Here is a 16,544-nt window from a genome sequence, read left to right on the forward strand (position 1 = left end):
CACCCAGCACGCCCACCATGGGGCGACGCTCTGCCCACCAGGGGGCGATGCTCTGCCCATCCTGGGCGTCGCCATGTTGAGACCAGAGCCACTCTAGTGCCTGGGGCAGAGGCCAAGGAGCCATCCCCAGCGCCCGGGCCATCTTTGCTCCAATGGAGCCTCGCTGCAGGAGGGGAAGAGAGAGACAGAGAGGAAGGAGAGGGGGAGGGGTGGAGAAGCAGATGGGCGCTTCTCCTGTGTGCCCTGGCCGGGAATCGAACCTGGGACTTCTGCATGCCAGGCCGACGCTCTACCACTGAGCCAACCAGCCAGGGCTTTATGCCATGTTTTAATTGTAGCTTTTCTATGGTTAGATATGCAAATACCACTGTGACAATGGTTTACCATATTCAGTACAGTAACAGGCTATACAGCTTTCGTACAACAAGCCATATCATACAGTCTAAGTGTATAGTAGGCTAAGCTATCTAGGTTTGTGTAAGTACACTCGATGATGTCCACATGATAAAATCACCTAATGATGCATCTCAGAACGTATCTCCATCATTAGGCAACTGATAACTATATTTCAGAAGTTATACATAAGCATATGTCCTTTTGTTTATTAAATTATTTACTCAACATTTAGTGTACTTCCACTATGTGCCTGACACTGCACTGACACTGAAGACAAAGTTAAAGGAAGACCTACCTAAAGTATGTAGGTCAAATCTTCTAGAGAAAAACAACCACTTAAGTGATCATTCCTCCTGAGTAGTATGGTTACTTATTAGAACAGAAGGGCTCATTTTTGACTAAACTACCTAATATTAAGGAGACATCTTCAAAGAGTTTATAGATGTGACAGCACTTTAAAGGTATATAACACTATGCAAATGCAAAGCTTTAACAGCCATCATAAAAACATTATGTGGCATATGGAAATAATGTTATAGTGAACACCAGTCTCAGAGAATGGATAATATTCCATTTTGACACCTTTATTAGGGTATAATTTACACCAGGATAAAATGAACACTGGACTTTTACTAAAGGATATTAATGGTTTCTCCTTAGGAAGAGCCAAGGTTCAAACAAATTTTTTTAATCATACAGGACATAGTAAAGTATTACCATATTTCCCCACGTATAAAACAATTCCATGTATAAGACACACCTTAATTTGGGGGCCCGAAATTTGAAAAAACTATATTACATAAAGTTATTGAACTCAAGTTTTATTCATCATAAAATTCTTAAAACTCATCACTGTCAAAACTCCCATCCATTAGTTTGTCCTCATCTCTAATGATGAATCAGTCGCCTGACCAGGCAGTGGCGCAGTGGATAGAGCATCAGACTGGGATGCGGAAGACCCAGGTTCGAGACCCCGAGGTCGCCAGCTTGAGCGCGGGCTCGTCTGGTTTGAACAAAGCTCGCCAGCTTGGACCCAAGGTCACTGACTCGAGCAAGGGGTTACTCGGCCTGCTGAAGGCCTGTGGTCAAGGCACATATGAGAAAGCAATCAATGAACAACTAAGGTGTCACAATGCTCAACGAAAAAAAAACACTAATGATTGATGTTTCCCATCTCTCCGTTCCTGTCTGTCCCTGTCTATCCCTCACTATGACTCTCTCTCTGTCTCTGTAAAAAATAAAATAAAAAAATTTAAAAAATTAAAAAAAAAATTAATGATGAATCAGTCTTCATATATTGCCTCATCCTCAGTTCCATCTATGAGAAATTGCAACTAAAAAAATCAACCACCACTGTATAAGATGCACCCAGTTTTTAGACCCCAAATTCTTTGGAAAAGGTTGCGTCTTACACATGGGGATTATATGGTATTTAAAAAAATTTTTTAGTGCGTGACAGAGACAGAGACAGACAGGAGAAGACAGAGATGAGAAGCATCAAATCATAGTTATTCAATGATTGCTTTCTCTTATGTGCCTTGACCTGGGGGCTGCAGCTGAGCCAGTGACTCCGGGCTTCAAACCAGCAACCTTTGGGCTCAACCCAGTGATCATAGAGTGATGTCTATATTCCCATGCTCAAGCCAGTGACCCCACCCGCAAGCTGATGAGCCTGCGCTGAAGCTGGTGACCTTGGGCTTTGAACTTCTGTTCTCAGTGTCCCAAATCGATGCTTTATCTACTGTACCACCACCTGGTAAGGCTTAAATTACTATTTAAGATGTAGCTCCTGTCATCCCTATCAATACAAACTGTTATTAATGACAGAAACTGACAAAGAAGGGATGAAAAGGCTAGATTTCAGACTATTTTAAAAATCATTTTTCTTAAAGCTAGTCAGCTGCATTATTGAAAAATATTAAAAATGGACAATATAAGAAAATTCAAAATAGAAAAGAATCAAAGTGTGAACTTCATTAATAAAAACAAATCATTTTTCAAAATGATCTCAGCAAAGTTTTATTTTAATAATACCAGTGCTGATAAAGACGATAAAATATGTACTGTAGTACATTATTGATGGAAATGTGAACTGTTAATTACTTAAAAAAATTTTTTTTATTCAGTGAGAGGAGGGGAGACAGAGACAGACTCCCACATGCACCCTGACCAGGATCCACCCCACAAGCCCACTAGGGGCAATGCTCTGCCCATCTGGTGCAATGGCAGAGGCCATTGAGCCATCCTAAGCGATGGGGGCCAAGTCACTCCAATTGAGTCATGGCTGCAGGAGGGGAAGAGAGAAAGAGAGAGAGAGAGAAGCTAGAGGGGGAGGGGAAGAGAAGCTGATGGGTGCTTCTCCTGTGTGCCCTGACTGGGAATTGAATGTGGAACATCCACACATCAGGCCAACGTTCTACCACTGAGCCAACTGGCTAAGGCAAATGTGAACTGTTTTAACCAAAAGCTATTTGATAATGTATAAGAAACTTTGTAATTCTTACTTCTGGGAAATGTAATTTAATTTAATATAATGATATATATATATATTCACTGCAATAAAAAAAGTAGAAACAGGCCTGACCTGTGGTGGCGCAGTGGATAAAGGGTCAATCTGGAATGCTGAGGTCACCAGTTCAAAACCCTGCACTTGTCTGGTCAAGGCACATATGGGAGTTGATGCTTCCTTATCCTCCCCCCTTTCTCTCTCTCTCTCTCTCCCCTCTCTAAAATGAATTTTAAAAAAATTAAGAAAAAAACCCCCCAAAACCTAGAAACAGCCTAAATGTCCAAAACCAGGGAAATAAATAAGGAAAATACCTGGTTGGTAAAATATTATACAACCTTTAAAAATGATGACTATAAAACACATGCAATAACCTAGTAAATACTAAGTAGGATCTAAAATGCATTTATAGCACTCATACCACTATACAAAAATTAAAGAGAAAAGACTAGAAACATTCAAAATGCTAACAATGGTTATATACAGGTATGAAAATGATCAAATATTATTTTTCTCCTTTCCACTTATCTCATACAATATACAAAAATATTCTTTAGTGTATTATGTAACCTCCTTCATAAATAGTTACCCCACACCATCCCCCTTCTCTATCTTTGCAGTTTGTGCCATGTTTTCAGTAATTTTTAAACATATGTAAATTTTTATTTGATAAATATTTAACATATATTTTTATAATAAAAAATTTAAAGGAGAAAAAATTACCATCACCAAACTTCTATTGATATATTATTATATGACCAGAAACAAAAAGTTTTGCTTAATTTAATACTTTAATTCATTACTTTAAACTTCAAGGCTTAAAATTATCTTTATTTTAGTCAAGCACCTAGCATTTATAGACTAAATGTTTGACATTCTATATAATAGTGGTTCTTTTTCTTGAGATTAATGCAGAAACTAATATTCACTTTGTTTGCTAACTTCGAATTTACCTAATTTTGTTTCGTTTTAAACACAAAATACATAAGTTGTATTAATGCTCCCAAATTAGAGCATTTCACTTAAAATAGTTTCCCCTTTTATCAGAATAACGTGACTGATTCCTAGTCAGAAATAGTTCTGCTTTTGGTTCAAAAGATTACAGGAGACCATGGCCCTGGCTCAGTGGTAGAGCAGTAGCCCGACATGTGGATGTCTTGGGTTCAATTCCCAATAAGGGCACACAAGAGAGACGATCATGCATTTCTCTACCCCTCCCTCTCCCCCTTCTCTTTTTCTCTCTCTCTCTCTTTCTCTCTCTCCCCTCCCACCACCTCCTGCAGCAATAGCTCGATTGGTTTGATCTCAGGAGCTGAGGATGGCTCCATGGAGCCTCCACCTCAGGTGCTAAAAATAGCTCAGTTGTGAGCTGGCAGAGCACTGGCCACAGACAAGGGTTGCCAGTAGATCCCCATTGAGGTGCATGCAGAAGTCTATCTCCCCTCCTCACTTGGAAAAAGAAGAAGAAGAAAAAAAGATTACAGTAGACCAAGATCAAGGTAATAATCTGAAATGCAGCTGTGATCTGTGAGAACTTATGTGTAAATTCAGTTCTCCCCCTTCATCTAGTTAAATGTACAAGTGAAAATTACAGATCTTGTTATGTTTGCTTGTTTGTGGCAAACAAATACAGCCAATTCTGCATATTTCCCAATAAAAGCTAATGACCATAAGTAGGGAGAAGCTACATGAAAGCTTAGTGTTTCATCAACAAAACAAAGGAAATAATGCAAAACTTAAGATCTTAAAGCAGCGGTTCTCAACCTGTGGGTAGCAACCCCGGCGGGGGTCGTTCGACCGGCTTTAGGCGACCCCTGTGTTTTGGTCGCTCGACCCCACCCCTGCCGGGGTCGCGACCCACAGGTTGAGAACCGCTGTCTTAAAAGTATGGACTGATAAAACCAGTTGACAAAGAATTCTTTAAGAAGTGCTACATTTTGAAATATATATATAATATATAATATATAATAATATATAAATATAAAAATTTTCAAACTTTTTATTTGGAAATAATTTAAAACTTACAAAACAGTACAAAAATAAAAAAAAATACAAAGAATACCCAATACCTTTATTCATATTCACTTATTGTTACCATTTTACTCCATTTGTTTTATCATTCTCTTTCTATGCATGTGCACACAAACACACAGAGTCCCTTTTTCTTATATGACATTGATATTTTTAAAGAATAAAATTCTCTTTTTGTAATAGAACATTCCTAATTTATAGTTTGTCTAATGTTCTCTCATAATATTAGATTCAGAGTATGTATTCTTGGCTGAAATACAGTAATTAGTGATACTGGTCCTTCTCAGGATATCATGGATGTCCACCTGCCCTTCATTAATAATGTTAATCTTAACCACCTGGTCATGGCATTATCCAATTTCCTCATTTTATTTTCTTTATAAATTGAGGTCAGAGCTGCCTTACTTTATAATTACTAATTTTTCCCTTAATATGTGGAAGATACTTTAGAACAATGCAAATATCCTGGGGGCTCCTTATGAAACTCCCCCTAAATTTGGGATTTTTGATGATTCTTGCCTAATCCAATCCTTACAATGATGTTTGCAGAATGATAATTTTCCAACTCCTGCACTCCTATATTGGTACTTGGCATTCTACCATAAACAAGTGCTCTCTCTTTTTCCTTCTCTGCTACCAGCATAGACTCATTAATTCATTTTCCTTCCAATGGTATCCAATTTATTACTGTACTTTTTTAGCATTCAAATTGTCCCTAATTTAGCTTATGGGAGTTTCTTCAAGCTGCCTTCTGTGTCCTTGTGACAAGTCTCCATCTACTTTGGGGTATTTCTTTCCTTATCCAATATTACAAGATGTTTCAGGCTGATACCTATCCTGCTCCAGTCCTAGAGTAAGTTATTTCTCCAAGGAGTCCAATTTTCTTTGAGTGGAGAGTGGTATTAAAACTATATATATTCATAAATCTGGGTATCACTGGAGTGCTTTTGCTTCTTGTCCTTTTCAACAAATAGAGCTAAGAAATATATGTGGACATATCAAATGTGTTTATGTATACGTACATACACACGTTTATGAGTATACATACATATAAATATGTATTTACACATATACATAGGCACATATACATGCATGCAGTACATAAATATACATATTTTTAAAGTACTAAGTCCATACTAATACCTGAATTACAATCTACTCTAAAATTCTCTTGCCTTCCCCATAAATAATTGAGTTCCTCTTCTTCAGTAATAACACTAGTTTGCCAAGAACTTGAACACATACATTCATTTTCTTAATCCTATAATACAGTACATACAGCTACAATGTTTTAGATTTGCTTTGTCCAACTACTAAAAAACAAACCTTGCAACAGTTCATTATTTGTTTGCAATTCTTACTTCATCTCTTAAGTCCCATCTCACCCCAAAAAATATATATAGCCAAAACTAACTTTGTAAAATCATTAGATTAGTTCTTTCTTTTTCCCTTAAGTGTGATTATGATACTATTGGGCTCATGTGTTTTAGTTTGCGGTTCCCCCCTTCCCATTCTTATTCTTTTAATTTTACTTTTATGCATATGTATAATAGTGACATGATTCCATATCCTTTCTATTCCATTCTCTCTCCATTCCTGCCATTTCTTGTAAGGAACCAACTTCATTATTTTCTGGCTTATCCTTTCTTTGCTTCTTGTTTTTTTTTTTTTTTGGTGTTTTTTTTTTGTGGAAGAGACAGAGAGAGTTAGAGAGAGGGACAGATAGGGACAGACAGACAGGATGAGGAGAGATGAGAAACATCAGTTCTTCGTTGCAGTTCCTTAGTTGTTCATTGATTGATTTCTCATATGTGCCTTGACCATGGGGCTACAGCAGACCAGGTGACCCCTTGCTTGAGCTAGCGACCTTGGGCTCAAGCTGGTGAGCCTTGCTCAAACCAGATGAGCCTGCACTCAAGCTGGCGACCTCAGGGTCTCGAACCTGGTCCTCCACATCCCAATCCGACACTCTATCCACTGTGCCACCGCCTGGTCAGGCTTTGATTCTTTTTGTAAAGATAAGTTTTGTCTTACACAAAAGACAACATATAATATAAGCCTTTTATTCACCAACCATTAGCTCTAGGAATCACTCCATATCAGTTCACAGAGATCTTACTCACTTTTTTCTTGCAAGTGTCTAGTCAATAATCCATTACTTGTATGTACCATTGTGTATTTCAAGTAATCTCTTATTCTTGGACATTTGGGTAGTTTCCAATATTATGTAGTTACAAATAATATTGCAATGGATAACTCTATACCTATGTATTTCTGTACTGCTGGAGTTACACCTTCAAGATAAATTCCTACAAATGGGAGTGCTGGATAAAAGAGTAAGTACACATGCTGATTTCTTAATATTGCCAAATCCTCCCTCCCACAGGGGCTGGAAAAGTGCTATATGCGATTCACTTGGTAATATACCGATACCTTGGAGATGCTGGTGCACTGCTTTGGATTTCAGACCTTAGCTAGATAGAGTTTCATGATGCTGGAAGTCTCCCTCTCACTCCTGCCAAACCTGAATGTTTGCATGTGTTTTTAATATGCAAATCTCTGGATAAAAAAATTACAAGTGGAAGTAAATTACTTTGACTACTTACTGAGTGGTGTTGTATCTGGTGGTGGAAAATTCTCAGTAAAGTTGACATTACACAAGTCTGTGCTACAGCAGCAGAAACGGTATGTTCCATTCTGAATTGAGGGAGGGGTGGTAGTTACTATGCATTCTTCATAGTGACACTCCTGGGGATCTCCTATGTGAGACCAACATCCTACAAATTGATATTAATGTAAACATGTTAAGAGTAACACGATAAAAAAAACCAAATAAAAACAACAAACTAAGAAATAACTGCAATCTATGTGACAGAGTGAGTATATCTCAGTTATAAAAGACTCTTGCAAATCAATAGGAGACATATATTTTAAATAACAGGAAAATGGCAAAGTATAAACAGGCATTTCATGGGAAGAAAAAGTCAACAACAAAATGTTTAACTTCATCATTATAATAAAAATTATTCAAGCAACAATAATTATATAAGAATTATTTATGATTTCATTTTTGTCTACATTAAATTGGTCCAGGTTTAAAAATGAATAAAATGCAATAGTAATAGGGATTCAGTAACACTCTCATACATTGCTAAAGGAAATGTAAATGTATATAGAGCATTTCTAGAGAGCTACATGGCAATTTTTATAAACAGCCATTAAAATATTTGTGTTTTATAATCTAATAATTCTACTTCAAGGAATCTATTCCAAAGAAATAATCAGATAAAATCAAAGATTTATGTTCAAAGGTCACTGAAGTACTATGTATTACAGTGAATACCAGAAAACAACGTAATAACCAAAAAACAAAGTAATGTGTAAGTAAACTTCAATATGTGTATACAATGAAATATTGTGCAGAGATTAAATATCTTTTTAAAATATGTTGATTCTTCCAATTCATGAACATGGACTATTTTTCCATTTCATTGTGTCTTTTTCAATTTCTTTCAGTAGTGTTTTGTAGTTTTCAGTATGTAGCTTCTTCACATCCTTTGTTAAGTTTATTCCTAGGTATTCTTGTTGTTGCAATTGTAAAAGAAATTTTTTTTTTAGTTCATTTTTCAAAGTTTCATCACTGGCATATAGGAAAACAATAGACTTTTGTGCACTAATTTTGTATCCTGTCACTTTACTGTATTGGTTTATTGTTTCTAAAAGTTTTTTGGTGGAGTCTTTGGGGTTTTCTATATGCAGGATCATGTCATCCGCAAAAAGTGGTATCTTGACATCTTCTTTTGTGATATGGATGCCTGGCCTTTTATTTCTGTCTCTTGGCTGATCACTCTGGCTAAAACTTCCAGAACTATGTTGAATTAGAATGGAGAGAGTGGGTAGCCTTGTCTTGTTCCTAATTTTAAAGGAAAAGGCTATTTTTTTAACATTTAGTATGATTTTAGCTGATGGTTTGTTATATATGACCTTTATTATGTTGAGGTATTTTCCTTCTATGCACCCTCAGGTTCATCACAGCATTATTCTTGGTGGCCAAGACATAGAAACAACCAAAGTGTCCCTCGACAAAGTACTGGATAAAAAAGATGTGGTACATATATACAATGGAATACTACTACACAACTATAAGAAATGATGACATATTGCCATTTACAACAACATGGATGGACCTTGAGAACATTATACTGAATGAAATAAGTAAATCAGTAAAAAAGCTAAGAACGATATAATTTCACACATAGGTGGGATATAAAACGAGACTCATGGAAATAGATAAATGTGAAGTGGTTACCAGGGAAAGGGGGGTGGAGGGAAGGGTGTAAAGAGGGACAAATATACAATGACAAAAAATGATTTGACTTTGGGTGATGGGTATGCAACATAATCAACAGTTCAAATGCTATAGAAAGGTTTATCTGAAACCTATATACTCTTACTGATCAATGTCACCCTGTTAAATTTAATTTTCTAAATAAAATTTAAAAATAAAATAAAATATACATATGAAGCCATGTGGAAATATTCATGATATAACTCAAGGTAGAGAAAATTGGGTAAGAAATTTTTTACATATACTATTATAATTTTGAAAAAAAAGAAGTACACACATATATAAACATAGAGGAACACAGAAAATTACCTAATAGAATAAACTGATAGAATAAAAGAATTCTTAAGAGTACAGGATTGTAGACGTTTTTCTTAATTTCCTAAACTTCATACAATAAAGATATATTAACAACATTATAATAAGATGTTATTAAAATAAGCTAAAAACAAATTTCCATTTATAAATTTGGGGTTTGTGGGTGAATATATACATGAAAATATACTTCTAAATTACTGTTTACCAGGAGAGGGTTTTATCTACCTCTGTGCTTTTCAGATAAACTTCAACTGTATGAAATACAAAGTTATTTCAGGTTAGAGGCATAATACTTGCCTTGTTTTACAAGATTTATGTCCCCTTTTGATTTCTCCCAGAGGCCATAGCAGGTGCTACCTTTTGAGCATAATATGGTTCCATTTTCATGAGAGATTCGACTCTCTCCTATTCCAAGGTCTTGATAAGGATCTTTAAATGCACATAGACGTTCTTGATTCTGAGATGCTAAAGAAAATCAAAGAATAACAAAATAATTTTATGATAAAATTTGTAAAATATTATTTAAAATCTTAATGAGTTTTTTAAAAAGGTATTATAAATTTCCCCACTAAATCGTTAACAAGGGTCAAATAAATCTGTAATTTTATATACCATATTTTACTAAATATTTTAACACACAATTTGGTTCAGATATTTTTTTTCTTATTTTCCTCCTTAAAACCCTAGGTGTGTCTTATAGTCAGTTGCATCTTATGGAGCGAAAAATACAGTATATACAATAACCTCTCTGTTCCTTAATTTGTGACCTCCAAACGAAGCAAATTTGAAAATTCATTCCTAAAAGCAATTCCTCTCTTACACAAATTTTTCTCACAACTTTCTCAATTCCCAGACAGGGCACACAGGAGAAGCAACCACCTGCTTTTCCATTTCTCCCCCTCCCCCTTTTCTCTCTCTCTCTCTCTCTCTCTCTCTCTCTCTCTCTCTCTCTTTTCCTTTCTCCCACAGCCATGGCTTATTCGAGCAAGTTGGCCCTAGGTACTGAGGTTGGCACCATGGACTAACCTCAGGCGCTAAATAATAGCTAGGTTGACTGACCAGGCGGTGGCGCAGTGGATAGAGCATTGGACTGGGATGCAGAAAGACCCAGGTTCAAGACACCGAGGTCACCAGCTTGAACGCGGGCTCATCTGGCTTGAGCAAAGGCTCATCAGCTTAGACCCAAGATCGCTGGCTCGAGCAAGGGGTTACTCAGACTGCTGAAGGCCAACGGTCAAGGCACATATGAGAAAGCAATCAATGAACAACTAAGGTGTCACAACGAAAAACTGATGATTAATGCTTCTCATCTCTCTCTGTTCCTGTCTGTCCCTATCTATCCCTCTCTCTGACTCTCTCTCTGTCCCTCTTAAAAAAAAAATAGCTAAGTTGCCAAGCAATGTAGCAACAGCCCCAGATGGGCAGAGCACTGCCCAATAGGAGGCTTGCCAGGTGGATCTCAGTTGGGGCATGCAGGAGTCTGTCTCTCTGCCTCCCCAGCTCTCACTTAAGAAAGAAAGAAAACAAAGGGAGAGGGGAAGGGAGGGAGAGAGGGGGAGGGAGGGAGGGAGGGAGGAAGGGAGGGAGGGGAGGAGGGGAGGAGGGAGGCAGGAAGGGAGGGAGGGAGGGAGGAAATTCTTATGAAAAAATAGATGCAAATTATTGCTCTTCCTGGATCTCCTTTACAACTGAAAAGCAGCTCAAGGTTTAGTGACATAATTAAATAATTTTAAGACTGAAACCTAAAATTCTCCTTATAGAGAAAGACAAATAACAGGCCTATGAGAAGCAACCAATGAGTGTACAACTAAATGGAACTAGGTGGAACAATGAGTTGATGCTACTTTCTATCTCTCCCTCCCCTTTTCTCTCTCTCTCTCTAAGCAATGGGAAAAAAAATTATAAAAAACAAATCCAACCTCTCCTGTGTTCCCCTCTCCCCTGCCTTATTCCCAATTAAGCTGAATTGATTATAAAAGAAATAAAGGAACAACTGGAGGGCACTGAATTATATCTTTACTATCTATCAGTTTTCACTAAATAATTTTTACTTAAAATAACTTCCACTTATTTTTCAGGAATTATAATTTTCTATTTTAAGAGTAACTTTCAAGTTATGATTCAGTAAATTCTTATACAATATAAAGGTATTCTAGCATGATTTCTAGTTAAACTGCCCTGGTCTTGATTTGATGTTGTAGTTACTGTATGGCAAGTTCACACTGAAGAAAGATACACTGGACTCCACTTTATTTAATTTCAACTACCTATGAATCTATAGTTATTTCAATATGAAAAAATATATTTAATGTAAAAAGAAATAATTCACAATAAACACTTTTGTTTTTGAAATATATATAATATCTTTATTATATGTGGCTTAAGTGTCTGTCGCCGATAGCTTATTGGTTGCTTGCGTAACTGTACTAGCCAATGGGGTGAAGTTGCCACGGCATTCAAATATTCCCGCCTTCTGGCATGCCACCTCACAAATTGAGGTTAAAGATTGGAGCAATTATTATGCTGTTAAGAAATCTTTTTTTTTTTTTTTTTTTTTTTCCCTGAAGCTGGAAATGGGGAGAGACAGTCAGACAGACTCCGGCATGCGCCCGACCGGGATCCACCCAGCACGCCCACCAGGGGCCACGCTCTGCCCACCAGGGGACGATGCTCTGCCCCTCCAGGGCGTCGCTCTGCGGTGACCAGAGCCACTCTAGCGCCTGGGGCAGAGGCCAAGGAGCCATCCCCAGTGCCCGGGCCATCTTTGCTCCAATGGAGCCTTGGCTGCGGGAGGGGAAGAGAGAGACAGAGAGGAAGGAGGGGGCGGGGGTGGAGAAGCAAATGGGCGCTTCTCCTGTGTGCCCTGGCCGGGAATCGAACCCGGGTCCCCCGCACGCCAGGCCGATGCTCTACTGCTGAGCCAACCGGCCAGGGCCGCTGTTAAGAAATCTTAACACCAGAAGGGGTCTTTGCAATGGTACAAGACTAGAGGTTCTCCAATTGAAAAATAATGTCATAATAGCTAAGTCTTTGACTGGCTCCTCTAAAAGTGAAATATTTGTCATTCCAAGAATTGATTTGGCTCCATCTCAAACAGGGTTGCCGTTTCAATTGAGACGTAGACAATTTCCTGTAAAACTTGCCTTTGCTATGACCATCAATAAGTCTCAGGGCCAAACGCTTAAGCGTGTTGGCATTTTTTTACCTGAGCCTGCATTTGGACACGGTCAACTTTATGTTGCCTGTTCAAGAGTTCGTGAAAGAACGGACGTAAAATTAAAAATAATTGATGGTCCTCTGCAAGGCGAGCTTAAAAATGATAGAAAGATCTACACAAGAAATGTTGTGTACAAAGAGATCTTTGACATGTGAATTAACATTTTATTATTTAAATCACCTTTATCTACTGAGCTAGCGGTGGCTCTTAAGAAATGTACCGCCAGTGGTTTCCTTCATTGCACTCTACTTTAAGCAATTAAGCAAGTAGAAGGGGGAAACCCCGTGGGGCAGTAAGCAAAGGGGCATCCTAGCCGCCTGCCCTGGGTAATTCAGTTTGAATTAGCAGACACCTTTGCACAAATCATTTTAATTACAATTTATAATATCTAGAACAGCGGTCATTTCATATGACCGCTGGGCTTTCTAGTATGAATATATGGTTCATGAAAATTCAAATAATGTAAGTGTATTTGGTAAAAAGGGAAAAGGGCAAATAGTTTACATTTTCAAAATAGCCATTTTTTTATTTTCTCCTCTCAAAAAAGCAAATAAGTAGTATTTTTCCTTGTAAGCATAATACTTATTATAGACATGTGTCTATAAATGACACTTAACTGACATAAGCATGGTCAAACTATGCTGTACCATTACACCTTACTTTCTTGGTAGTGCTATAGCATGGAGTAGGAAATGCAAGACAGCTGAGTATTCCAGACACCTCGCATCTATGCCTGGGAATTAAATGTTGCATATGATTAGCAAACAATGATTCAGGAAGCATATGTATACAAAAAATGATAATTTTATTCTCAATAATTTGGCTAGATATGTGAGGGTAAATAATATAAATTTGCCTTATAAGTAAGCATCTTTTCATATATCTGTTGGCCATCTGTACGTCTGCTTAGAGAAAGTGTTCATGTCTTCTGTCCATTTTAAAATTGGATTGTTTTTTATTGTTGTTGATTACATAAGTTCTTTATCTATTTTAGATATTAATTAGCCTCTTATTGGAGATTTCATTTGGAAATATCTTCTCCCATTTGGTTGGCTGCCTTTTTGTCTTGATCATTTCTTTTGCTGTGCAGAACTCACATGTAGGATATAAAATAAAAAGCACATCACCAACAAAACAGAGAATAAGTGCTGACGAGGATGTGGAAAAAAGGGAACCCTCCTGCACTGCTGGTGGGAATGCAGACTGGTGCAGCCACTGTGGAAAACAGTATGGAGATTCCTCAAGAAATTAAAAAATCAGACTGCCTTTTGACCCAGCTATACCACTTTTAGGAATATACCCCAAGTATACCATAGCACTGTTTGAAACGAAGAAATGCACCCCCATGTTTATGGCAGCATTGTTCACAATAGCGAAGATCTGGAAACAGCCCAAGTGTCCGTGAGTGGACAAGTGGATTAAAAAGCTTTGGTACATATTATATATACTATGGAATACTACTCAGCCATAAGAAATGATGACATCGGATCCTTTACAACAACATGGATGGACCTTGATAACATTATACTGAGCGAAATAAGTAAATCAGAAAAAACTAAGAACTATATGATTCTATACATAGGTGGGACATAAAAATGAGACTCAGAGACATGGACAAGAGGGTGGGGGTTACAGGGAGGGGGGAGGAGAGGGAGGGGGTTGGGCGAGGGGAGGGGCACAAAGAAAACCAGTTAGATGGTGACAGAAGAAAATTGGACTTTGGGTGATGGAAATGTAGCATAATCAAATGTCAAAATAATCTAGAGATGTTTTCTCTGAACATATGTACCCTGATTTATCAATGTCACCCCATTAAATTAAAAAAAAAAGAATGTAAGGTTGGTGGGCAATGGAGGAAGGTCATGTGGGTTCCCTAGCTGGGAACTTTGCCTAGGACCGCCCACAACCAAGCACACCAAAAGAAACTTCCCAGGAGTCCTTTGGAAAAAAGCGACCGTCTTCCAGCCAGTGAGATTTCACCACATCATATTAGCTCGACCACCCTAGGGACCCTTTAAATATCTCTCACACAGGTCACACCTTGCGACTCCCCTAGCCTCTGTCCCCAGGGCTAAGGAAACTTGTCAGGCGGGAAGCACTCTGTACTCAATAAAGCCTTTTATTATTTCACAAAAAAATAAAAATTAAAAAAATAAAAAGCACAAACAAACTCATAGACACAGACAATTTGGTAATTACCAGAGAAAAAGAGGCCTGGGGCAAGGGTAGGAATAAGAGGGTAAAATGTGTCAAATATATGGTGACAGAAAAAGACTAAATTTGGGGTGGTAGCACACGATGGAACATACAGATGTTGCATTATAAGGCTGTATACCTGAAACTTACATAATGTTATTAACCAGTTACCCCAATAAATTTAATTTTTTAAAAAAGCTATCTGGAAAATCCCAAATATTTGGTGATTAAATAACACACAACAACAAAATCTGAGATGAAAGATTCAAGTTTGGGGATTTTTTTCTTGTTATATAAACAAAGACTATTCCTCTGTAACAATATGAAACAGGAAAAATGTACCCTCTTTCCTTATGATGCCCAGACACCCAGGGCCCTTTAAAATGGAAAGCTCTGCTGACCAGCTTGTCCTAGAACCATGCCAAGAACAAATTAGTACAACTACCTTTACCTCTTATTTCCTTTCCCTACAATAAAAGTAAACAGGCATTTGGCAAATAAATTTTCACATGAAAAATGTTAATTGCACATTAGAAAATACAAATTAAAACCATAATGGATATTAATACATACCTATTAGAATGACTAAAATTTAAAACCAAACCAAAAAACTTTACAATACCAAGTACTGACAAGGATACTGACACTGATGGGAATACGATTGCTGATGAAAATGCAAAATGATACTGTCACTTGTAGAAAAGAGTTTGGCAGTCTGTTTTCCTTTTTTTTGTATTTTTCTGAAGCTGGAAATGGGGAGGCAGTCAGACAGACTCTCGCATGCACCCAACTGGGATCCACCCGGCACACCCACCAGGGGGCAATGCTCTGCCCATCCAGGGCGTCGCTGTGTTGCGACCAGAGCCATTCTAGCGCCTGAGGCAGAGGCCAAGGAGCCATCCTCAGCGCCCCGGCCATCTTTGCTCCAATGGAGCCTTGGCTGTGGGAGGGGAAGAGAGAGACAGAGAGGAAGGAGAGGGGGAGGGGTGGAGAAGCAGATGGGTGCTTCTCCTGTGTGCCCTGGCCGGGAATCTAACCCGGGACTTCCGCACGCCAGGCCGATGCTCTACCACTGAGCCAACCAACCAGGGCCCAGTCTGTTTTCTTTTTAAGCATGAGAGACAGAGACAGAAAGGAAGACAGAGAGAATGATAGATAGGGACAGATAGACCGGAAGGGAGAGAGATGAGAAGCATCAATTCTTCATTGCAGCACCTTAGTTATTCATTGATTGCTTTCTCATATGTGTCTTAACTGGGGAGGGGGAGGCACTCCAGCAGAGCAAGTGACCCCTTGCTCAAGCAAGTGACTTGTACTCAAGTCAGACACCATGGGATATTTATAGTCCCTCCCCATGCTCAAGCCAGAGACCCTGCACTCAAGCTGGTGAGCCCATGCTCAAGCCGGAGGAACCCACGCTCAACTCAGTGACCTCGGGGTTTCGAACCTGGGTCCTCTGTGTCCCGGGCCGATGCTCTATCCACTGTGCCACCACCTGGTCAGGTGAGTTTAGTAATTTCTTATAATTTAAACAT

General features: G+C 38.3%; 1 protein-coding gene across 1 annotated transcript in view; it reads right to left on the reverse strand.

Moving 5' to 3' along the window:
• Positions 1-16,544, reverse strand: part of BMPR2 (bone morphogenetic protein receptor type 2) — a 174,307-nt gene that overhangs the window by 72,651 nt on the left and 85,112 nt on the right. The window contains exons 3-4 of the mRNA XM_066346290.1: positions 9,894-10,061; positions 7,540-7,710 (exon numbers count right to left, since the gene is read on the reverse strand). Of these exons, the coding sequence (XP_066202387.1) occupies positions 7,540-7,710; positions 9,894-10,061 (339 nt within the window). The remainder of the gene's footprint in view (positions 1-7,539; positions 7,711-9,893; positions 10,062-16,544) is intronic.

This window comes from Saccopteryx leptura, chromosome 7 (genome assembly GCF_036850995.1).
Source record: "Saccopteryx leptura isolate mSacLep1 chromosome 7, mSacLep1_pri_phased_curated, whole genome shotgun sequence".
NCBI classification, from domain to species: Eukaryota; Metazoa; Chordata; class Mammalia; order Chiroptera; family Emballonuridae; genus Saccopteryx; species Saccopteryx leptura.